This window comes from Trichomonas vaginalis, chromosome VI (genome assembly GCF_026262505.1).
Source record: "Trichomonas vaginalis G3 chromosome VI, whole genome shotgun sequence".
Classification (NCBI taxonomy): Eukaryota; Parabasalia; order Trichomonadida; family Trichomonadidae; genus Trichomonas; species Trichomonas vaginalis.
Genome location: NC_067208.1, coordinates 7,937,846 through 7,964,223, shown reverse-complemented (window position 1 = coordinate 7,964,223; position 26,378 = coordinate 7,937,846). Strand labels below are relative to the sequence as shown.

At 29.4% G+C, this 26,378-nt stretch overlaps 6 protein-coding genes and 2 pseudogenes across 8 annotated transcripts, besides 2 other annotated features; 3 read left to right on the top strand and 5 right to left on the bottom strand.

Annotated features, from left to right (window-relative positions):
• Positions 1-283: 283 nt before the first annotated feature.
• On the top strand, positions 284-1,828 carry TVAGG3_0826230 (uncharacterized protein; the record flags this gene model as incomplete). The annotated part of the gene is made up of 1 exon (XM_001316482.1): positions 284-1,828. One exon carries the CDS (start codon positions 284-286, stop codon positions 1,826-1,828), a length of 1,545 nt encoding a protein of 514 aa, XP_001316517.1.
• Positions 1,829-2,103: 275 nt separating this feature from the next.
• Positions 2,104-2,588, bottom strand: TVAGG3_0826220 (Tvp14 (fibronectin-like protein 1, flp1); the record flags this gene model as incomplete). Its single annotated transcript, XM_001316481.2, has 1 exon — positions 2,211-2,588. The coding sequence occupies one exon, from the start codon at positions 2,586-2,588 to the stop codon at positions 2,211-2,213; it is 378 nt and encodes a 125-aa protein (XP_001316516.1).
• An 802-nt stretch (positions 2,589-3,390) lies between these two features.
• Positions 3,391-4,429: a mobile genetic element.
• A 74-nt stretch (positions 4,430-4,503) lies between these two features.
• On the bottom strand, positions 4,504-6,237 carry TVAGG3_0826200 (uncharacterized protein; the record flags this gene model as incomplete). Its single annotated transcript, XM_001316480.1, has 1 exon — positions 4,585-6,237. The coding sequence occupies one exon, from the start codon at positions 6,235-6,237 to the stop codon at positions 4,585-4,587; it is 1,653 nt and encodes a 550-aa protein (XP_001316515.1).
• Positions 6,238-7,437: 1,200 nt separating this feature from the next.
• Positions 7,438-22,522: a mobile genetic element.
• TVAGG3_0826180 lies at positions 10,704-12,101 on the top strand (annotated as a pseudogene). Its single transcript has one exon. A coding segment is annotated over exon 1 (1,398 nt).
• Positions 13,790-14,110, top strand: TVAGG3_0826170 (uncharacterized protein; the record flags this gene model as incomplete). Its single annotated transcript, XM_051248302.1, has 1 exon — positions 13,790-14,110. One exon carries the CDS (start codon positions 13,790-13,792, stop codon positions 14,108-14,110), a length of 321 nt encoding a protein of 106 aa, XP_051083777.1.
• TVAGG3_0826160 (KilA, N-terminal/APSES-type HTH, DNA-binding family) lies at positions 14,769-15,083 on the bottom strand (the record flags this gene model as incomplete). Its single annotated transcript, XM_051248301.1, has 1 exon — positions 14,769-15,083. The coding sequence occupies one exon, from the start codon at positions 15,081-15,083 to the stop codon at positions 14,769-14,771; it is 315 nt and encodes a 104-aa protein (XP_051083776.1).
• On the bottom strand, positions 15,949-16,913 carry TVAGG3_0826150 (annotated as a pseudogene). Its single transcript has one exon. A coding segment is annotated over exon 1 (965 nt).
• Positions 18,364-18,834, bottom strand: TVAGG3_0826140 (uncharacterized protein; the record flags this gene model as incomplete). Its single annotated transcript, XM_051248300.1, has 1 exon — positions 18,364-18,834. A coding segment is annotated over one exon (471 nt), but the record flags the coding sequence as incomplete, so codon positions are not given.
• Positions 22,523-26,378: the final 3,856 nt, after the last annotated feature.

Sequence of the window (26,378 nt, the reverse complement as noted above, 5' to 3'; positions counted from 1 at the left end):
ACCCATGAAGTACTTATAATGTAAAATGGTTAATGAAATATGTTTAAATTAACCTAGCAATATGAAATTGGATATTATTATTTGAAACCATTTTAGATTTCAAATTGAATTTTATAAAATCTTATTATAAACCCATTTGGAAATGTGTATTAGTTATCTCATGCGATAGTTAAGAATTATTCATGTCAGATTAACTTTTTTATCGGACATACAAAGAGATTTTACAATTCACAATTTTTTACAATAAACAACAAAAAAATAAAAAAGTCGTTTTTGATCTCTTATGACTGATATTACAGAGCAAGTATATGATTACGTGAAAGAAATCATAGACGTAGTTGAAGATGAGCATATTCTTGCAGATCTATCTGCCATTCAAGCTAAATTTGAACAAATAGTAAAATCTGGTGACATTCAAGGTCAAAAGAGCTCTTTCTTGTTATCATGGGATAGATTAGTTAATACATTTAGTAGCAAAAGGCTTCCGAACATTCTTGCTTTTCGTGATTTGTTTAAATTATTATCTCAAATTCGTAAAACAGCTCGTCCATTTTCAAATGAAGAATACTACCCATCAAAGCTTACATCAATTTACGTTAAATCTGTCGAAAAATTTAAGAATTACCTTGGTACTTTTAAAGATGCAATCAATAATAACACTTTACTTACTGATAAGCAATATGTTGCTCTAGCGAACAGTTTCTATGAGGATGTATCTGATTCTATTGCTAGAACATTCATGCTTTCAAGTGTTCCTAATAAAAACGAACTAATCGAGAAAATCCAAAAAACAACAGAAACATTTGTGAATGTATTTCAGAATTCACCACAATACCTTCAAACTCCGCAAGCTGTCGATAACCTTACAATTCTATTTAATGACTATTTCAAACCAAAATCAAAACATTCTACTCCAAAGAGTTCCGGATCATCCAAATCCAAACGAATACTAATTCCAGAAGATACAGACACTATGACGAGGCAGATTCTTTCGATTGAACAACTAAGATCTGATTTATCTGAATGTAGTCGAAGAATTGCTGAACATGCTTCTGTATCTAGAGGTGATTTAGCCCATAAATTAATTGATGAAAGTCAATATTTGTCAATTCTTGCTAATGCTGAAATTATTGTAAATGACGATTCCCAAAAAGCAGAAATGGATCGTCAGATACAAGCATACAAGGAATTAGCTCAAATGATAAACAGAGCAGATGCTATTCCTTTGGATGTAGACATGGATAAGCTTGAATCAATGAACAAATTGCAATTAATTTCATTAATTGAATCATTATTGAGAAAAGAGAAGGTTCCTCTTGAACTTAAGGTATCTAAAGGTGCTCCTGATGATTACAAAGAGCTTGCAAGGAGATACGATGAAGCTAGGAAGTATAATGAAGAGATAGAAGCAACAGTTCAAAAATTAAATTTGCAAATTGTCCAGCTAAAAGGAGAGAACAAGAGATTGAAGATAGAATATGATAGCGCAAATAATGTTAAAGTTCTTAAAGACAGAATTAAAGAAATTGATCAGAGAAGATCTGAAATTGCAGATGAGTTGAGAAGAAACATGATAACTGGACAAACAATGACTATACATGGAACAAGACCAACTGCTGACTTATATAGAGATGAAATTACAGCATTAAAAGAAGAAAGAGACGAAATTCTTGAACAATTACAAGAAAATGCTGAAGATGGAGCGAATCTTAAAATTAAGCTTTTAGAAAAAGAAAATAAACAGTTGCAGCAGCAACTTCAAGAAAAAATTGAAAGAATTCAGAAACTTGAATCACAAGTTCAAAGTAATAAGAGATACTACTCATAATGCTTTTAATTTATTTGCTAATCATGTTTTAAAGATTTGTCATTTTATAATTATTGTTTATTTTTCGAATGGCAAGAATTCTATTAAATATTCGATGTTAGTCAGATCAATCTTGATAATTTAGGTTATGAATTGTATTTATATTAATCCTAAACCATGAAATCGATTTGATATTCTAAAAATAATCACAATATGTCTCAAGTATAGATCCAAAAAGAGATTTTTACTATATTAATTATTGCGTGCAATGTACTGAATTCGATAGCTTGATATTTTTACAATAAATTTTGGAATAATATTTATTTGTGGTTTCAGAAGACATTGAACTATGAAAAATTTGTATTTTGCATATAAATAACTTTACTAATAACTTAATATCGAATTAGAGTGGTGTAACTTCAGTGCATGGGCGCTCTGGCCATCTTGAACCATTTCTGTTGAGGTAAAGATGATCATAACAAACACGATATTTCTTTCCAACCTCTAAAGTCTTGCAATATTCCTGAATCTTTGGATCTTGGTTGAAAACTTTCTTCTTAACATCGACATAAATAGTTTCATGCTTTGGATCGCCATATTCACCTGGCTTCTCGTATTTTGTGTATTCGAGAACCTTGAAAAGTGCAACATCTGTTGCATGATCACAGCGATCTGGGCATAATGAAGTCATAAATCTGCATGGTATGTGCTGAAGGCCTTGGAATTCAGCAATGACCTCGTGTCTTGAAAGAAGGTCGTATGTTGTCTCTTCTGTCGCCATAAAAGTGATATGAAAATTTTATTTTATTCAAAGGCTCTCAAAAATTTTGATCATATGTCACTTTTGAAAAATTTCCTTACCCATCATGATCAACGAATTCAATCCAATCGGTAACCGATTTTTTCAACCCAAATATATTAATCAGAATAAGGATGCATTAAATAACAATTATGTAACATGGCAAATGGAAAAATTTTATAGCATACGATTATTTTCCATTCAAAAAAATTGAATTCGAAATATGATAAATAATGGTTTATTCTAACAATAGAAAGGATATCTCGTAGTGGGTAACGAGTTTACTAAGCATCTAACTCGTGGAAATTGGGTTCCTACGTTAATTTATTGGGAAATGTAGATTTGAAATCTTCAATTATGGTGTAATAAACGCTGGTATATCCTTGCTGTTTGAAGTAAACTGCAACAAATGTGTTGGATTCGGTTTCAATATTGAATTCCTGGCCTGTGGGAAGAAGTCGCCTTACGCTTCCATTAGCTTTTTGTGTTATATTCAATTTTTTTGAAAGGAAATCTAATCATACACAGTAAAATTTTTGACTCATTTGCATAAATTAGATAATTACACTTTTAGTGTGGTCGCATTCGAGCGAAGCGACAATGCGACCACACTAAAAGTGTAAATTTTAATTTCGATTGAATTTTTCTTCAAAAAAAATATTTTTTTTCTTGAATAAGGAATGAAAAGTTTCCAATCTATTGTCAAATCATTTTCTATTTAGTTCAGCTGAATTAGAATGTATCCAATAAAATGGAGTATTGAACTTAATTAATATTTATTTAAGGGTGCACCCGTATGTACGTTTATTTGAGAGGAGGAGGATTACCCTCTCAATTTTGAGGGATTCGTTAGTTTATTTTCTCGATGAATATGCAATAAAATTTGACTTTTACCTTATCAATATACTTCATATAATATACACATGTTCATGTAAAAACTTTTTTCCAAAATCCTCAGGAATTAAGGGATTTTTGAATTTTAAGAATTTTTTTGGAATTTTTTCGAAAAAAATATTTTCAGAACAGCCTTAACGGCTAAGATTTAGGAACAATGTTAAGTATCAAAAAGAAAGGAGGTCTGATATAGACAACATATATCGTTGAAGGTTGAAAAAATCTCTAATATTTGAGCCCAAAATTTCAAATTTTAATTTTTTGAAAAAAGAGGCCACCCGTATGTACGTTTATTTGAGAGGAGGAGGATTATATTTTTGAAAGGGTGAAACATTATGAATATGTTAATTATATAATAATATGTATTATTATAAAAAAGAAAAAATAAACCACGTTAAAATTTTTCTTTCTTGATTTTTTACAAAATCTACTTAGAATTATGCAAAATATGACTAAATAATTATAAATTTCAAGTTAAATTTTAATTTTGATAAATAATTTAAATTTCAAAATATCAAGTTCAGTTCGACTATGTATGTAGTAATTCCTCAATAAAGTGCCAAAACCCTATTAAAATATATGAACATTTTCAACATTTTAATGTTTTTATTTAAAAATTTGATGGAATATGAGCTTCAAACAATTATTATGCAAATAAAAATAATTAAATATATGTATTTATTCGTATTACAACCGTAGTAAGTCGATTCTTCCTTTCTTCTACTGAGGTTTGAATTTGATTTCGAATTGTAAAGAGATTCAAAGGGAAAATACTAGCGGATAAAAACTACCTCCATGAAAGGGTCATAATGGAGTCAAGTTGTATTTTTTGATATTTTTTGCTTTTCGAGCCTAAATAGGTAGCCAAGATAATGCCTAAAAATAAGGTTCTAAATTCTGAAGTTTACATGATCCTCTCGTGTGCACCCTTAACAATAAATTATTTATTTACTAAAATATTTATCTAATAATGCATTTATCTAATATATGTATTATGTCGGTCCTTTGGTGGTAGAAGTGAAGAAAATTTATCTAAAAAAAGAAAAAATATGTCATGAATAGGAATTATTTTTTAACAACAACATTAATCATAGGGATTATCATAGTCTTCCTTTGATGGTGGTGCAGAATATATATGCTGAATTGTACTTGATGGTGAATATGGGTTATTTTGTTTTGTTTGTTTGGAGACATTTTCTTTGGGTTTTGAATTTAATTTTTGATTCTTTTGAGATGGTTTTCTTATTGGCTTACTATTTCCATTCTTTTCATCCAAATCAGGATTTAATAATGCAACATCTAATGACGAATCAGCAATTTTACTTTTACGTTTGGGGTTTGTAAAGAAGACAATTCCAACAAAAATAATAAAACCAACCGCAAGTAGAACACCACCAAATATTACTTCATAATTTGGTTTGTTCATGACTCCATATGTATAATCATTGAGTTTATTTACTAAATATCCATCAATTTCATAAAAAGCATTATATGACACATTACCGTCAATCACATAATTTTCATCGGTAGATGCTGCCGAATTCTTAATTGTAACAATATCATTTTCGTGATAACTGTTAGCAACCCTCGTGATAACTGGTTCATAAACTTTCATTGTAGAACTAGTATCATAATAATTCATTTTTCCATTTGTATTTATAGATTGATGGACAAAGTCGTGATCCGGGGAAATAATGGATTTCCCAGTTGTAAAAGCTGAGAATACACAATAATAATGCATACTATTTGATATGTTTATTTTATATTTCATACTTCCTGAAATAACAATATAATTGTAGCAATATACATTTGAGACATTATAAACTATAAAATCACAATCTGCGTTTGATTTATATGTTGCCAATGTGAGACTACCTTTGATTGCAAATTGTATAGCAGTTATATTTGATGATCCAAGAATATTCAACGATTCTCCATATGTTTTTGCAACTCCTGTTACATATAAAGATCTTGTGAAAACTAGAGCTGTTCCATTTGGAATCTTAATGGTAAGAGGGTTTTCACTAGAAAGAGAATAATGATGGTGACCATAAACTATTGTTACAACATCATTGTCTGGAATTTCTTCAACTTTAATTGATTCGTTGAATAAAAGAGAATGATATCTGGAATCAAAGCCATAAAAAGTGTTATTATTTGCATTTGTTGAGATCAAATAAGTTGTGTTTGATACCCTATGAAAGATATGAGTATATTTGATAGCTATTATTTTAGTTTTTGGAATTGATGAATTATTATCTTTTGAGTCATGAAGATCGCCTGATACACTATATTGAATTATATTTGTATCATTAACTTCTTGTGATATTTTAATGTCTATTAAATTATCGTTCAAGATTAACAAATAATAGTTTTCTTCACCGAGATTTTTATTTACTATTGAATACGATGATGTTTCTGGAGGTAAGATTAAGAATTCTAGTGAGTATACTTTGGAAGGAACTTGGAAAACGCCAAATGATAAAGTCGACGGTGAGGATACTGAAATATTTAAAGATGCTCCTAGGTTTTCAATTTTGTAAATACGACTTGTTAATTGATGATCGTTAATTGTAAGTGAATCCGGGTATTTGCAAAATGCAATATAATAATTATAGTTTTTGAAAAATGTAAGATTGAAGTCAATAGTACTACCTGTGTTATAAACTTCTGTTGTATAATATCCTGGTACATTTACATTTATAGAAGAAACGAGCAAGATAAACAACCCAAACATAAATTAAGATTTTGGACGATATGGATATTCAATTTTGAATCTACATTGAAATACACAAAAGCTAGACCAACAAAATTTTTACAGATATTCTTGGATTTTTGGCGGTGGATACTTACCATATAGGTATTGGATAGATATGAACTAGTAAATATATATTTTGAGCCATTTTAATGGTTCTGACCACCCACATATTAGTTCTCAACTTATACCAGCTTCATTATCTATGATTTATTTTCTAGAAAATGAGATTATGTATAATGGAAATATATGCTTATTAAACCAAGCTAGGAATATATGATGATTTTCAGAATCGAAAAGTAGTAGGATAGGAAGGGGTGTGTGACTTTTTTTGTTACGTCTATATATAGATGAAGGTATATTTTCACATCTTCTATATATAGATGATATAAAAATTTTTTCTTACGTTTTTTAAGTCATGAATTCGTAAGAAAGCGCGACATTATTAAATAAATTAGTAATAAATATTATATACTAAACACATTTTAAAAAATTAACATTAATTTTAAAATAATTTATTTTTTTATCTTTTATAAAAGAAGCTATATATAGATGATGTCAGATATTCCGCGATTAATTAAACATTGTTTAAATCCTGAATGGGTTAAACTTCAATTTAAAAATGAAGATTGTGAATTATTAAATGAATATGAAAGCCAAAATAAGCTAATGAGGTATAAATATAATGATAAAGAATATTTAATTTCATGGAATCAATGGAGTCATAATCAAAGACCTCATAAACGAGAAGAAGAAATTGAAAATAATGAAATGGAAATCATTGATGACATTAAAGAGGATGGAATTCCTAAATTTTGTAGAAAAACCTTTAGAACTAAGTTAGGAGCATATAAACGTAGAGTATTAAATCCTGAATATCTTAAACATCAATTTAAAAAGGAAGACTGTGAATTATTAAACGCTAATGAATATGAAAATGCTAAATCAAAACTGAGATATAAATATATTGGAAGTGATGAAAGGTGTAAAGATAAAGATAAAGTTTATTCAGTTTCATATAATAACTGGCACACGTTAGGGATAAGAAAACATTTAGGAGATTATGGTAAAAGTTCCGAATTCTTCAAATCTAGTATGTACGAGAGAATAAAAGAAATTAGAAATAATTATTTTCATGAATGAAATAAAAAATAAAAAATAAACTTTAAACATTCATGTCTCACATTTTTGAATAATTTATTTTTAATTCGTATGAAATGAGCGTCAAAACTAACGATGTGAAAACATTAGGATTCACAAACGAGGAAATAAAGGATATATTAGATGAGATGTGTTATGAAGTTAGTAAATATTATTTAAGAAATTGTCAAAAATTTGCCGAGTTATTAAATGATTTAGATTATAATGGAAAAATGAATAAAGATGATGTTATAAATTTCTTATATCCCACATCTGAAGAAGAAAAACCTAAAGAACCTGATGTTTTCCCTGAATATTATGAAGAACGGATTAAAGATGAAAATGAATATGATGAAATTGAAATTGAAAGACTGGAAAAAATAAGAGATGAAATAGATGAAAAAATTAAGGAATTAAGAGAAGTTGAAAAATATAATGAAAATGAAGTAGAGGGTTTAATGAATATCCCAGCTTCAGAATCAGCAGTTCAGAAATCTCATGAAGAAAGATATAAAAATTATGTCTCAGAATCAACACAAAATTTATTAGATGGTGAAATAGATGAAACACTTTCAGAAGAAGGTACTAAATTTATACGTAACACATAAGTTACAATTTATTGATAATGAAAAATACCCTTGTATCTTACTTTCACCCCCTCTCGATTCTGAGAAATTCAAAAAAGCTCTTAAAAACGTGACATATGCAACTAATACGATTAAGAAAGAAGATCATGATATTTACACAAATTATTATTTAAATAAATGCACAGGTGTTGATAAAGTTTTTGATTTATTAGATAAAATATCAAAAGAAACCATTGGAACATATAAAATTTTGTGCGATTGTGGTTTCATTGTTGAAGATACTAATAATGTTTCATATGAAAGAACAGCACCGAAGGAAGATGAAGTGGAAAGGTCTATACCATTCGTTATTAAGAATATAAAAGATATGAAAACGTATAAGCATTATATTTATTCATTTATTTCAGAAAAAATGGAAGCAACCCATAAAACATCTTCTCATCATTTTATAGCTATTCATACATTCCTTTTCAAAGTTGTGAAATTAAATAAGACAGGAATTAGATTTAATGTATCCGGGTACGCATTCTTGAGTAAATTAAAATGTATTCGTCACGTCGCAGATGATAAAAATTTATGTGTTCTTAATTCATTTTATGGGCTTTAAAAAATAAACTTTATTTTTATTTATTTTTTTATTCTTACATAAATGAACAAAAACGGAACAGCTAAAATGAATGATAATCAAATTAGAGCAGAAGGTAGAAGGTTATTTAAACGCTTCTATACATTCCTGATGGTGTTAATCCTAAAACTCGTAGAAGCTATTTAAATGAAGCAATAGATGCATATGAAGGGTTTGACATTTCATCAGAAAGTGAGAGATTAGCGAGAATGTTAAATGTTAATATTGATTTCTATTATTGTGATCCTCAACCAGAAGACGTGGACATAAATAAGGTAGACTTTCCATTAGTGGAATCAATAATGATAGATCCAGAATTTGAAACAGTAAATATTTTATTAACACAGAGTCCATGTGGAAAACTTCACGCTGACAGAATAACAGACGTTGAAGCACTCACCGGCTATAGAGTTTGTCCATATTGTAAAGAAGAAGTTTATTCTATCCGTGATGATCCAGAAAGGAAAAACCAAAGAAGATTTTTAAAGCATTGTGAGAAATGTAAAGAAAATAATGGAAGATTAATTCAAGACGTTCATTGCAAAAGACACAGCAACCATATGCACCACATATTACGAAACAGAAGATATATCAGTGGTTATTAGCTCATAATTTGCAGGAATATTATCAACCGACAAGATATTATATTACTTTTGACTTCGAAACATTAGAGACTAAAGAAGAATTACAACTTTCTGAGTGTGCAACTTTGAACGCTTACTTAAAACCATTCATGGTATCATCAACGGTTAAATTAAATGATAAAACATATACGAGGAATTTTTGCTTAACTTCGAGTGATTCTTTTATTTCTGATTGGATTGAGTTTTTATTTTCAACCTGTTCATTAGTTGCTAAATCAAATATTGAACAATATGAAGAATTAATGAAGTCGCAAACGGACCAAACGGCGGGGACTTTGTCCATACATTAAATGAAAAACAGAAGGAAGCATTTAAAGAACTTCTAGATGAGGAATTCAATAAAGTGAATATCATAGGTTTTAATTCGGGAAAGTTTGATTTAAATTTAATTCTTCGTGATTTAAACACTGCAAAATGGAAAATAAAATCAATGCTGGGTTCATCTTCTCAATTTAAGCAAATCATTGTAAAGAAAACAAACGTTCCATATGAATTGAGATTTATTGACATCAGAAATTATATAGCGGGTGGGACATTAGACCAATTCACTCAAGATTTCGGAAACAATAAATCACGTGTTAAATCCTTTTTCCCTTATCAATTCATCACATGGGAAAATTACGAAGAAGAATTATATAAAGTGGAACCATTCACTCAAGATTCATTTTATTCAGCATTAACTCAAGAAACTATATCAGATAGTGATTATCAAATATATCTCAATGATGCTAAAAACTTTAAGAATAGATTAGAATATTTTATTCATTATTGCAATAAAGATGTTGAAATTATGATTGACCCAATTGATAAAATTATTGAAGAAACATTTGTTTATAAAATTGACATGCTTCATAATCTTTCTTTATCATCGAATGCTTCAATGATTCGTTACGCTTTAGCATATAAAGACTTTAATCCTAATGAAAAATATCCTGAGGAAGAGATAGAATCAAGTTTTGAATTAACGAAAAAGTATTGGAAATATAAAATTGAATCATATAAGAAACAAGATGAAAAAGCAGAAAGAGATACTAAAAATAATGTTTCAATGGATGATTTTCAATACTATCACGATTTAATCCTTTCATCTAAATGCAAAATGTGTGGTAAAGCGTTTACATATGCAAATAAACCAACATTGGATAGAATCGATAATGAAAAACCACATACCAAAGAAAATTGTCAGTTAATGTGTTGTTATTGCAATGTCGTAAAATCAAATAAAGATGAAGATGTTCAACGTTTAAGAATCAATTTAAGAAATTATGCATTAAAAAATAATTTACCAATGACTTTAGATTCAGTTGAAGCTTATCACATTCTCCGTAATGGAATTACTGGTGGTCTATCAAATGTTCAACATCGTGTAATCTTAAAGGAATCACGCACATTAATAAACTTTCATATAATCCAGAAACTAAAACTGTATCAAATGAGGACACCACCAACATTATGACTCATTTCGTTGGTGTTGACTTTAATTCATTATATCCTTCATCATTTTCATCTAATCCTCATGATTTCATTCAATATACTGACCATAAAATGTATATGCCGGGAAGATTGAATGGTGTTATCATTTGTGATACAGCAACAAAGAAAGCAAAAGCACTGGGAATAATTAAGAAGAAAAATACTTTATTCGTGGCTGAAGTAAAGGGTCACATTGATGAAAAATACATTAATGATTACATAAACTTTTTACCGATAATAAGAAACTTAGATATTATCACAGATGAAAAAACAATTGGCAGTTTTATGTATAATTACATGAAATCAAACAATCTACCAGTTGACCAGAAACAGAGAAATTAACTCATTAGCATCAACAACAACCAATATCAACCATTTTCTTCTTATTATCTTTGGTATCTAATAGACAGATTTCATTTTATCATCGATGATATTCAACCAATTTTAACATTTACGAAAAACACTTGTTTTAATGAATTTGCGAACAAATTTATGAACGAAAGACAAAAGGCTGAATTAGAAGGAAATAAAGGAAAAAGTTTATTTTGCAAAATTTCACTTAATGGATCATATGGTTACGATGCAATGAATACACAAATTACGCAAAGACTAAAATAATGAATGCACAGAAGTCACGCGTTGCATGTATGTCAAATAAGTTTAAAAACATAAGAGAAATAGGTGAGGATACATATCAAGTGATGCTTAAAGATAGATTTTATAGATGTGTGATACAGTTTACAAGAGGCATTCTTCACTTTAGATAACGCAAAATACTGGTATTTGGTTTTCATTTATGATTTTATGTATAAATGCATGGATGTTAATCGTTTTCATTTCATTGAAGGTGATACCGATTCATCTTATTGGGCTATTGCTGGCGACCCAAATCTTCCTAACACTCAAGCATTTCAAGCAATTGTTACCGATAAAAAATTTTATGATAAAAACATTTTCAAATTCGCACCTTTTGATTTCTTCTGTTTTGATGAGAAATTTAAACCTAAATTAAAGAATAAAGCTGAAGAAAAAGCACATGAGAAAAAATTATTGGGTTTAGCAATTGAGAAACAAGGTGATAACATGGTTGCTTTATGCCCTAAGTGTTATACATCATTCAACGGTTCAATTGATGGAAGTGATTTTAAAAAGATTGCACAAAAAATGAAAGGTGTTAGTTTACGACAAAATAAGCAATTAACACCTAAAAATTATTTGAATATAATAAATGATAAAGTGATATTTGATGGTCAGAATATTAATTTACAACTTAAAAACGGGTCAATGACTCGCTTAACAATCGGTAAGACTGCATTAACAGGGTCACACACTAAGGCTGTATGTTGTGAAAATGGATGTTGTATGCCATTTATTTAATACAATTTAAAAACGTAGGGGTTGAGTCATGAATTTAAAATTTTATTTTTAATGAAATGCCACAGAAGAGACAAAAGGAACCGTTAATGATGGTTTTGATACTATGATTCAAAGAGGTGGGCACCCTTAAAACATTGATTTTATTTTTATATAAATGGATAACGTAGATTTAAAAATTTTAATTGATGATTTAGTACTTAATCAAAATTTTCTTAGTTATTACGATTTAAAATCATATCTCCAAAAATATAATGAAAATATAACGGGTGATGATATGGAATATTATTATCCATATTATAAAAATGAAGTTTTGAAATATCATGATAAAATAATTTCTAAAATTAAAGACAAAATTAAAAATAATGAATATACAAAGGGAAAAACTAAATCACAACTTAAACAGTTGAAAGATTTCAAAAATAAAGTATTAACAGAAGAAGATATTGATGAATTATATAAATTATATAATCCTGAGCCGCAAAAACCAAAGGAACAAAAACAAAAGATGCAAAACACCCAGTCCTTCAGACCATAAATGAAGCACAAGCTTTAATTATGATTCATTAGTTAAACCATATTCAGCCCGACTTTTAAATGAAGATCAACTTTTGGAATTCATCCTTCAACATAAACTCGAAGCGGGAAAGTATATCAAACCTTTATATACAGCATATTTAAAACAAATGAATAGAATACATCCAGAATTAATGAAGGGGGGAATGAAATCCAAAATCAAAGCAGATAAAATTAAACCACTTGCAACACCAAAACCTCCAACACCAAAACCTCCTCCTTCAGTTAATCCTTCATCATTCACTTTATTATATCCATTTCAAACATTAAAGAAGCAAAAAGATTTTAAAAAGGATTTCAAGATATTAAATAAACCAATTGACCCGAAAATTCAACCGTTAAAGGAAAAATTTAGTCGCCCTTCATTTGCTCCATATCCATATTCATACGAAATAGATCATTTAGAATATTCAAAAGGAAAAGTTACTTATTTATTTGCCATTAACATTAACACTAGATATTTATATTGCATTCCAGTGAAAGGGAAAACAGAACAGGAAACAAGAAGAGCTATTCAATACTTACTAGATCATGAAAGAGTAGATAATATCAGGGGTGATGGTGATAAAGGATTTCAGGCAACTATGGCTCATTATTTCCCACAAATTAATTTTTTCTTTTCATCCTCTCCATATACGTTTCATAATAAAATAGTTGATGCGGTAATGAGAACTCTTAGAGATGCGTTAGGGGTTAACGGTCAGATATACTGGATGGAAATCATGACTCCATCATACAACAGTTAGTATATTATTACAATAATACATGGCATAGAACTATAAACATGAAACCAGTGGAAATGAAAAATAATTTTCAAAAGAATGGGAATATATTAGAAAGCAAATGGAAAGGTTAAATGATGTTAAACGTGAACAAATTAATTCGGGGCTCATGAATTTTAAACAAGGGGATAAAGTTTTGATTCATCTCGATTATGGAAAAACTGATAAATCAATGACAAAAAGAAGAAGAAGATTTGACACAATAGCTGAATTTGTTAGATATATTAACGGCAATGCATTAGTTGAAGTTGACAATAAATTAATAGAAATTCCGATTTATTTTATTACTCCATTATATTTAAATAATATTTAATTTTTTTTATTTCGTAAGAAATGAGTGACAACGAAGCAGTCAAGAGTCCTGATTTAATTAAGATTCAGAGTCCTGACGATGAATATAAAAAGAAACTAAACAGAATTAAATCAAAAATATGCTATTACAAAAAGAAGCCACAATGCGGTGGGGTTGATGCCCATAAAACTAAAGTAATTGAAAACGATAAAGAGAAGAAGGAAATAATTGAAAAGTTAGAAACTTACCGTTCAATCCTTAAACTGAGTGAAGCAAAAATAAAAGAATTTAATAGAATAAATAAATTGATTGGAAGAGATGAATTTAATAAAGATGAATTTTTAAACTCTATCCAAATTTAATTTTTATTCCTCTTTGACAACATCTCTCTTTCCATCATTACTGCATAACCACATTTTCTCAGTTTTAGTGGTTTGTTATTTTTAACATGTTCTCGCATCATTTTTATCATTTCCTCCCTTGTTATGATTCGTGGTAAATTTTGAGCTTGTGGGGTATTCATTTATATAAAAATAAAAATTTGTTATCAGTTATTTTATCGTTAAGTGACTCAAAGAGTCCGGATACAAAGTCTCATGTTTTTAGGTTATTCAATAATTAATTATTTTTGAAGAACTGAAGGTGTTACCATGTTACCATGTGCTACCAGGTTAATTAACTTCTCTGAAAAAATGAGACAACATGACATTTTGACAACAGCAAAGGAGGAAGGCATTTATGAATTATTTTTGAAGAACTGAAGGTGCTACCATGTTACCATGTGCTACCAGGTTAATTAACTTCTCTGAAAAAATGAGACAACATGACATTTTGACAACAGTCGGGGAAATAAATTTTATCGTTAATGTTTTGTCATGATGATTTCATCGTAATGAGTGTAAATGACCCAAAAATAATGTTTACGTTAATGCTTTGTCATGACTTCATCGTTAATGCTTTGTCATGACTTCATCGCTAATGCTTTGTCATGACTTCATCGTAATGAACGTAAACACTTTGTCAAACATGAACATAATATCCTTTCAAACCAGGAGCCAAATTCTTGCGATTTTCGTACGGAATCTCTTCTCTCGGTTTTCCGAGGGAAGCAATCATATGAGGAAATTCTTCTAAAAGTTCTTTTGTCTGTTGGTTTTCAAACCAATGATATGCTTGCTTTGTAGAACGAAGAGCATTCATTATACTTTGCATTTGGTACATGTCATCTTTGACCGAACGAATGAGGCGAAGTTGTTTGTTATATTGTATGTATTCGTATTCTTCATTTATGGCTTCATGAACGATAGCAGTTGTTGTGTTCTCTAATGTTGACATTACTGTCGTTTCATACAAAATAAATAAAAATTTTTCTTAGAAAAAAAATTAGCGTTATTTTCTGACTTTCACAAAAGACCAAAAATAAACGCTTTACATGTATTTTTCAGCAACTTCGTCAAATAATTTTATAGCTTTATCTATCTCATCTACTTCAAACGTTTCTTTACCTTTCATGGGAGCACCATACCTTTTCTCAAAAACTTCAAGCAGTTCTGTTTCAGCAGCTCTCATATCATTAACGAACACAACCTTGACTCTATTGACTGTACTGTCATATCTTTGAGTTATATTATATGTTCTTCCTATCTTATATCTCTTTGTATTGAAGTCCTTCGGTTTCTGAACGATATAAAGTAAGCCTTCACTGCAACGTTCTGAGTCGAATGAACCATATGTTATGAAGTTATATCCAACAACTGGTCTAACCATAACAAAACTATTGGTATAAGACTTTTGTCTATAAGATATGCTCTTGTTCCATGAAATGCTACTGATATCATAAGCTCAGGATTTCTTGTCAAAATTTTCTGAGTAGAAGCAATTCTAACCCAGTCCTTTTTTTCTTTCCAGATAGTGTTATAATGTCTGACAAAGAATATTTGTTGTATTTCTTTGAGTATCTTACGTTTAAATCACCTATTCTAACCACTTTGGTGTCATTGTCAATCTTTCTAACTGTTTCAAACTCAATGTTTGACATTACTGTCTTTACATACAAAATAAAAATTTTCTTAGAAAAAATTAGCGTTATTTTTCTAACTAATGAAATTCATGAAATTTGGTCATTTTTCAGACAAAAATAATGTTTAGGGTAGATGGTTAGATCTAACCTGATATCTACCCTCATTTCTACCCTCAAGATTTACAAACGTTTAACGTGATATACGTTATGAATTCGTGAAATTTTAAATATTTTTGTAGCTTCTATTTCTTCAGTTAATATATCAAAAATTTTAACAATGCCGAAAGTTTCTTTTATACTTCTTCTTGACATCAGATAAAAGGAAATCATCAGCTGTGGGATAGTTTTTATTAAGAAATGTCAACATGTCCATTTTTCTTCTGCTGGCTTTTCTGCTTCTTTCTTTAAGTCTGCGTAATCGTTTCTCATTCTTTCTATCTCTTTAGTGAGTAGTTATATTTCCTCATTGCTGCTTTACATTTTGAGCATTGCGGATTCATTTTTGCGTTATACATTGAAACATTACCAGCTAAAATAACTAAAGCATCAATGGCTTTCTTTAAATCTGAAGCAGTTGGTTTTATCTGTTCGTTCCATACTTTACCTCTTCTGTCTTTATCTCTTATTTGCCACACACATTCAGCAGCTAATGAAACAAAGTTATCGTAAGTCTTAAACTCCTCAGATTTATATATGTCAGAAATGTTTTTATAAACCATGTCGCAATCTTTGTTCATAACTTTATGGTTGCAATGAAAACCAAGGAATTCATAATTTACTTTACGTATGAACTTCTTTATTTCTACTGAATCAGTAACTTTAACTTCAATTTCATCGAATTCAGGAATAGTTAGTTTTTGTTGCTGAACTTCCGGTAATTTAGGCAAATGGTCTATGATATCTTGCATTTCATATAGCTCCTCTCCATTTGTTTCATCTTTCGCACTACAGTCTAAATTACTTGTTAAAAGTTCTTGCTTTATTCTTTGTATTTCTGTTTCAAAAGTATATGAAGAAGGAATGAAGTTTTTCATCTCTACCAACATTGACGTAGGATTCATGATTAATGAATTTGGTGCCGTAGTTGTGGACAGAGTCCCGCCGTTCGTGGCTTGAATTGTTGTTGTGCCGATTGTTGAAATCATATCTTTTATACAAAATAAAAAAATAAAAATAAAACTAACTTTATTTCTTCTGTCTTAAGGAAATTCATGAAAATTCATGAGGGTAGAAATGAGGTAGAAATGAGGTTAGATCTAACCATCTACCCTAAACATTATTTTTGCTGAATTCAGCAACAAAATGAACGAGGTCAGGATGTATGTAAATACCTTTGAATTCATTTATAACGCCCTTAGTAAGCTCATAAAATGCTTGTTTTGAGGTGGAGCCAAAAGTGGCTCGACCGTATTCTTTCAACCAAAACTCAGGAATTCCTGCATGAATTTTGTATAAAAAGCAACCGCCGGAATTCGGACTGTTGCTATATTCTTCACAAAATGCCTTATAATACTCTTCCCAGGACTTATTTTCCAACAACTTTCTAAAGTCTTTCCTAAACTGACTGACTGACTGACGGCACAAAGTGGCTTAACGAAAACATTAATATATAAAATTCATGAAAATTCATGAGGGTAGAAATGAGGTTAGAAAACGTGTTAGATCTAACATTCTAACCTAAACATTATTTCCTGCTGTGTTGTCAAAATGTCATGTTGTCAGTAATTTTAAAAGAAGTTAATCAACATGGTAGCACATGGTAACATGGTAGCACCTTCAGTTCTTCAAAAATAATTAATTATTGAATAACCTAAAAACATGAGACTTTGTCTCCGGACTCTTTGAGTCACTTAACGTAAACATGAGACTTTGTCTCCGGACTCTTTGAGTCACTTAACGTAAACATTTATTTCTGCAGTTCATCCATTACTTCATTACCTAATTAATTACAGACATAAAATATATTTAGTTCATTCGGTAAGCCTTGACCCAAAGGTCTGGGCTCAAGCGCGTTCAATAAATACGGTACCATGCGAATACAGTCACAAATGGTGGCATGTAATCTTTACCCGAACCTGTTGAATTTGTTGTGAATGTATGGACATGATTTCCCCCCGGTTCAGTTTGTCGAAAAGTCTTTTTTGCTGAATGGTTATAATCTGGAGATAAAACATCATAGCCAGCTTCATATTCTGAGTTGTATAATGGGTGGTCTCTTAATGAGTGGATATGGTCGCCAGAAAAGTTTGTAGTTCCTGTATGAGTGTGTGGTGGAAGGTTTGCTTCTTTAATTTTCTTCGAACCTCCTGTTTGCTTTGAATATCTAGCACAGTATAAGAATTTATCTACAATCTGCTTCCACATACCAAAACCTAAAACTGTTGATGGATTTGTTGAATTCATTGACGTATAAATAGAACCAACAGGATATAATGTTTGAAGTATTTCTGTCTTTAATGTTTGAAGCTCTGTTTTGTCAGCTTTCTTATTTAATTCAGTATTAACATAAGTTTTATCTGCTTTAAGGTCTAAACATGCTGAAACCCATTCTGTATCAGCTTTAACTTTAAAAGTCTCAAATGTCCATTCATGATACCATTCAACCTTTTCTTTAATTTCATTATCTTTTTCATCAACATAAACCAAATTTGCCTTCTTATTTAACTCACTATCCACATATTCCTTATCTGCCTTCTTCATTATGTCATTTAGGAAACCTTCTATGAATTCCTCATTTAAATTAAATCTTCCAATCTTCAAAACTTTAGGAAATGCATTTAATGCGTAATATCTCTGTTCTTCTGGTGGAATTGATGTTATATCATCCGTTATACCTTTAATTTTTGAATTCATAAATAAAATTTCTTTTATATTTGATATCACTGCACCACCTTTGCAAACGAATTCGAAATGTTCATTTTTCAATACTATCTCCAAATCTCCATATTTCAACCTTTGCGTTTGTTCTGCCGTCTTTGAATTATATGCATATATGGCGTATGTAATGGTCTGAAGGACCTGGGTGCTTTGTGCCTTAAGTTGCTGTGGTTGCTGTTGTTTAATCATTTATTATGATTTAAAAATAAATATTTAATCCGTTATCTCATCAGCTATTTTTTCTATTTGAAATTGCCATAATATCTCATTCATGAATTCTAAATCACAATCAAATAGGTCAGTTATTCTAAATTTAATATTTGATAAATATTTAATCCGTTATCTCATCAGCTATTTTTTCTATTTGAAATTGCCATAATATCTCATTCATGAATTCTAAATCACAATCAAATAGGTCAGTTATTCTAAATTTAATATTTGATAAATCTTTTGAATGAAGAATAAATGAATTCCCGGATAATTGAAACGGATATGATAAAGAAAATGTGTTTAAGTTGATGGATAAAATGTTTTGTATTGATGGGTAAGAGTTAGGGTCTAATGTTTGATGTGAAAATCTCATTGGGGTATTAACTTTATCACATTTGATTAAAATGAAATTGGAACCGGTGTCAGAATACAAAACATCCCCAACATCTTTTTCAAAATTTAATATCCCCAACAATGAACGAAGATGAGGAGTACAAAATTTAATTTTCAGCGGAAATTTAATAAGGTTATTTATTTCATCAAGTTCAAAAAGTTTATCAGGTTTTGATTTAAAATTTTCTTCATACCATACGATAAATGATTCATTTAAATAACTTAAAATCATGTTAATATCCCATTTCGCTATCACATTATTTATATACATATTATACGTTTTTTCATGGTCATCTTTAATAAATGATATATAATCTGAAGGGTCTAAAAGAATGGGATTAAATTTACCACTCACAGAAACGAGAGTAACATTATAAATTCCGCTAACTGTTAAATTTAATTCACAGTTATTATTCGAAATAATATTGATAATTGACATTTTTATTACGATTAAAAATATGGTAAAGCGTTATTTTCCAGTGATAAATAAAACTAGAATAAGATTACCTCAAGAATTCATAAATTCAACGAATAAGAAATTCATTCATGTTATAAATTTTAGTGTTTTCAGAAAATATGAGTCAATGTCATATTCATCAACAGGTTATATTTCACTTCATTCAAATTTAGTTCAATCAAACCCATATAATGACCATTTCATAAGATTTTCAGATGGTATTAAAAATGTAATTGATAGATTAAAATATGAACAGATTGACAATATCGAATTTTTGGAATTTTGGTTTAAATATCCCGATGGAAAAAAGATTGAAGTTAAAGATAAAGCTGATACTATAACAAAAACAATTACAATGACCGATCCGGATAGTGGGGAACAAAAAGAAATAAAACAAACGATAGAAACTGGTGAAAGTCAATTATTATCGATTATGATTCAAAGGATTATTATTCAATAATGTTAATGCTTGAATATTAAATAGCCTTAACAAAGAATTTTTCAAGTGATTTTTATATTCATCAACTATTTTATTATAAATATCATTATATGTTAAATGAAGTTCAGTTGTTGTTCCGTTCTTTGATATCTTAATTGTGCTAATATCCTTTATAGGATTTATTTTTGCAACTGTTCCGCAGCATGAAACCTCATCATCTATGAAAAATTGAATCTTAACGTCTGAATCTTGAACATCACAAAGAATGGCGATAATGTGAATTAATGATTCATAAGGTAAAATAATTAAACCGGATTGATCAATTAAATTTATTATTGAATCATAATTATTAATTATTATATCACGGTAAATTTTCATTAATTCAGAATTAATGTCTATTTTATATGGGTTCTCGATGTTTGATGAAAGAGGTGGGGGTATGTTGGATAAGTGGGAATTTCAACAGGTTCTTTACCGGGTTCAGATAAAATGATTGGGTCTCCATTCTCATGGTTTTCTTCATTCTCCTCATTCTTCGGTAAGTCACGAGTTAATAAATTTGGTTGAGTTGCTGACCTTGCTAATTCAGGGCTAACATTAACTTTAACATTTTGAATAATTCGTGATTTATCATCATTTACGTTATAACCAACCATAATCTCTGCTTTTGCGTTAGTGTTCTTTTGACTAGTGAAACGTCTTCTCATTTATAATCGAATAAAAAAAATATATTTAAACTTTTATTTTGCTGGAACTTTTGAATCTATTATTCCCTGTATTTGTTCATGAAGTTGATTTTTAGCTGTTCATCGAAATTAATAGACCGAATATATTCATTAATTGCATTCTTATAATCATCTGATTTCTCAAATTTTCTTTTATCTGATTCCTTAACTAAATCATAAGTTAAACCACGTTGCTGATATAATGGTTTCTTAATTAAATCTTTGAATGCTTGAGATAAAGCACCTGATGCAATTCTTGCTACTATAATTGGTTGGAATTGCTGTTTAAGTTCATCTTTAACATTTGCGAAAACTGGATCGAATAAAGCAACTTTAAAGAATTTCTTAGCTGAAATTTCAGGTCTAATATTTGCATATTGACCATCAAACTGGTTAGAATATCGTGGTAATCCATCCGGTCCCTCTTCAATAGCATTTAATTCTTCATTGAAATAAGAATATGGATTATGACGGTATGAATTAATTGGACCATTTTCACCTTCTCCAATTAATTGTTTAACAGCTTTTCCATTTTCATCAAATTGCATAGGATAACGTTCATTATATGCTTTACGTTTAGGATAATCAGATATAGTTAATTTATAACCATTTATGACTTTAATATTACCTTGACCATCAGTAACGAAAACTTCATTTATACCATCAGGTTTTCCATCTGGACCCGTAATGTCTGCTTCGTGTGCTTCCCAATTTGGACCATGACGTTTGGCATATGCTTGAGCTTCTGGTAATGTTAAAACGTTTCTCATTTGTTTAACATCTTTTTGAAGACCAGCAACAATATGAACTAATTCTTTCATTCCATCAGGAACTTTCATAGTTCTATTATATGCACCCTTTTGTTTGTTCCTTGTTTTAATGGAACCTGTAGAAGATTTGCTATTTCTGTCATGTTTAATTATAAATAAAAAATAAAAATTAATTATAAAAAGTTAATCAAATTTAACACTTCCTTTATTTAAATCAACTATTATTTTCCATGTTCACCTAATTGCTGATATTGTGTGTAAAGTTCATTAATGCTCATTGGTAAATTCACTTGATAAAGCATAACGTTCAACTGTTGACGACTAAACCCACTGAAAATGAAAAGGGTTGATAGATTTGATTTAATGTTTGTGCTTAATGCTTTGAAGTATTGAACAGCCATGAAGAATGAACACTGAATGTGTCGACATTGAGTTAATAATTGATTAAAATATGATTTCTCATTTGTTATTAGTTTTGATTTCACTGCATCATCTAGAAAAATGAGTGAATGCAAAAATTCTCTATCAAAATTTGAAATAGAAAGTGTTTCAAATAATTCATCCCGTTGTTTATCAATAATTTTATCCTCTAATCCTTGCTTCTTGATTGTATTATATAATTCTTTATACATTAAAAAGTTTTTTAAATAATCTTCTGCTTCTTCTTGTGATAAATAAATAATTGGAATTTTGATTAAATGCTTTAAAGATTCAAATGTATCATCTGAAGGTGAACCTGAACGGTTGATATAAATTAACACATGTGAATGGGGGAAGTGTTAGCAATAATGATAATTTGTTTTAATATCGTTAATGTTTTACCTTTATTTTGTTTACCAATTGCTGCAGTGATTGAATTTAAGTAACATTCAGAATATGGAATTTTCATTAATTTTTCCTTAGATAGAGCATTTCTATTATCACTCAATGCTTCATTAATCATATCATCTACGTATGTATTATATACTCCTGCTAATTCTTCATAAGGGGTGGATGAATTTAAATCCATTTAATCAAAAATAAATTTATAGTTTTAAACATTTCTATTCATCAATATTTCATCATATAAACTTCTATACTGTGGTGGTGTACCTGTTGGATGATATTTCAAACCTTCATCCGGTGTCCATGTCCAATATGTAGTCCTAGTAAACCAAACCTGAGGAGGATTTGTCACCTTTGAACAGTAAGTGTCATTTACACCCTGAATGATTGGATAAGCTTTCACTTGTACTGTAACTTGTGAGTTGAAAGTTTCTAATCCATCAAAGAATATACCCGCTCCATCACGTTGAACTGGAATAGTGCATAAGAATGAAGTTTGGTCTTTCCATGTTCTAGCTAATGGCGTGCCATTCATCTGCATTCAGTGGTCTAGTTAATGAGTCCTCGTATTCTTCTGTGCATTCATTCACTCCATCTAAATCAGAAGCTTGAAGCATACGTGTAAAGAATATGTCACCCACTGTGGTCATCGCTTGATCGGGGAAGTTTCTGGAATCTATAGTGACCTGAAGACCTCGAAGCATTGGATTTTCTAAAACCGTTCTTTGCATTGCATTCTTCGGAAATGTTAACACAACATCTGTAACATTATGAAGAGCGTATGAGAAATCTGAGCTAATACCTTCAGGAGTGATGCAACCTCCATTTAGTAAACGAACGTCAATATGTTGAGCTGGAATCATGAATGGATCTTCCTTACTGAATAAACGTGGTATTGCTTTAATTGATTCTTCAATTAAACCGTATCCTGGTGTAATGCATTTATCCTCTAAAACTTCCATCTTTGTGCATGAAATAATAACGTCACCAACTGTTGCGTCAGCAGATGTAGCGGCTAAGCTTGTAATTAATTTGGCAGGAAGTCCGATTTGTTGGAATTTGCGATCATATTTATAAACATGATTCATAATCTTTTCATAATTTTCATCAGTTATCTTTTCATAAACGTAATTTTGTAAATCAGCAACTCTTAACGGGTCAACCTGACAAAATACTAAAGTATCCCTGAAAACATAATATTTAAGAATGATATCACCAAATGATTTAGGATAATCATCGAACGCCTGAAATGCTAACAAATCATTTACCGGAATAATCATATCAAAAGTGACATCAACTTCTTCATTTGCGTTCTTGAAAACTTCTGAAGGGTCAATATATTTACCACATACTGAGTTATCATATTTTTGAACATTATTATATAACGAATGAACAAACTTTTTAACTTTCCTTTCTGATTTTGGTTTATATGTTGCAAATGCGAAAGATTCACGGGCGCAATCCATCTGAAGATAACCAGCATCACCTCTTTCGGTTTCTACTTCTAATTGTTTAAAGTTTTGATTTGATGATTTGTAACCAACGAATAAACGCATGCATTTAAAAGCAGCATCACATGTGAAAGCTTTATTTGAAACTAGAGTTGCTTTAACTTTGCGTTTAATATATGTGTCACCTAATTGGTTCACATCATGAGCCGGATTTGTAATTCTTAAATGAGTTTGTTTATCATCAAAATATGGAGCATCAGAGTCATAGCATGAACTTTCAAGTTCTCTATAATATCTTCTACCGTCATTCTTTGCGAATATTTCATTTATCTTTTCGAATGAATGAAATACATTTCCATTAATCGGTTTAGTGTTTGGCACCAAATAGTTAGTCGTCATTTATTAATAAATAAAAAATCAAAATTAAAAGATGAAAATGAATTTTTAATTTTAATGAAATAATCAACTATGGCGGCAGGATTCTTTAAAAAATTATGGGATAAAGTAAAAAGAGGAGCGCATAAAGTTTGGGAAACAATGAAGAAAGGAGCAAATTGGATATTTAAGAATAAAGAAGCAATTAGTGACATTGCTGAATCAATAACGCCAAAAGCTGCCCCAATAAGAGAAGTATTAAATAAAGGAGAAAAAGTTTATCAAAGACTACAACCGATACTAAGATAAAAATAATTTTAAAATAATTTATTTTTCCACTATCTACCTCCTATTTTATTAGGTATTCCTTCAGCAATTCCACCAATTGCGTTACCTGCTTGTGCTCCCATCGCCGGATTACCTGCTTTAGTACCTAATACTCCACCTATGATAGTTCCTGCCGTTTTCGCTACTGGTGCCAAAAAGTTTGCAACAGGTTTAATAATCTTTTTATAAACCCAACCTGCAGCTTTCTTAATTCCATCCCATAATTTTTTAAAGAATCCTGCCGCCATAGTTGATTTAATATTAATTAAAAAATATATTTCATCACTTATATTCTAATTTTTATTTAATGATAAATGAAACCAATTTTAAAAATAAATGAAACAGAGAAGGAAGAAATAAATGAAAGTGAAAATGTTCAACAAAAAATAAATGTTGTTAAACCAATTACTGAAATAAAAATTTTTTCATCTGTTGAAGAATTTAATGACTATTATGCTAATAATAAAAAATTATTTGAAGAATTGACAACATGTAAATTGAATAAAATGTTTAAAGTTGATGGATTCAAAATTTCAAAAATAAAAGGAGTGGTTAGTTTGAAATCTATTCCTCAATCAAGAATCACCTCATTAATGAAAATAGATGATTTAACAAAAAGAATAGAAGAGATTGAAGAAAGAATGAATCAAATAATTGATTTCATAAATTCAAATAATCATTAATTTCTTAAAGTTCTATGTTGATTCTGAGACATGAATGTTTAAAGTTTATTTTTTATTTTTTATTTCATTCATGAAAATAATTATTTCTAATTTCTTTTATTCTCTCGTACATACTAGATTTGAAGAATTCGGAACTTTTACCATAATCTCCTAAATGTTTTCTTATCCCTAACGTGTGCCAGTTATTATATGAAACTGAATAAACTTTATCTTTATCTTTACACCTTTCATCACTTCCAATATATTTATATCTCAGTTTTGATTTAGCATTTTCATATTCATTAGCGTTTAATAATTCACAGTCTTCCTTTTTAAATTGATGTTTAAGATATTCAGGATTTAATACTCTACGTTTATATGCTCCTAACTTAGTTCTAAAGGTTTTTCTACAAAATTTAGGAATTCCATCCTCTTTAATGTCATCAATGATTTCCATTTCATTATTTTCAATTTCTTCTTCTCGTTTATGAGGTCTTTGATTATGACTCCATTGATTCCATGAAATTAAATATTCTTTATCATTATATTTATACCTCATTAGCTTATTTTGGCTTTCATATTCATTTAATAATTCACAATCTTCATTTTTAAATTGAAGTTTAACCCATTCAGGATTTAAACAATGTTTAATTAATCGCGGAATATCTGACATCATCTATATATAGCTTCTTTTATAAAAGATAAAAAAATAAATTATTTTAAAATTAATGTTAATTTTTTAAAATGTGTTTAGTATATAATATTTATTACTAATTTATTTAATAATGTCGCGCTTTCTTACGAATTCATGACTTAAAAAACGTAAGAAAAAATTTTTATATCATCTATATATAGAAAATGTGAAAATATACCTTCATCTATATATAGACGTAACAAAAAAAGTCACACACCCCTTCCTATCCTACTACTTCGAAAATTGCTCATATAGATTCTTGTTGGTCTTGATTCATATCTGAGTTTAATAGTGTTTCTTTGATTGTAGAGTTTTCTTTTTCATAACTTCTTTTCTTCTTATTACAACAATAAATTTTTAAAAATTATGAAGAAACTGGAATTCCTAGATAATATAATAAGTCCT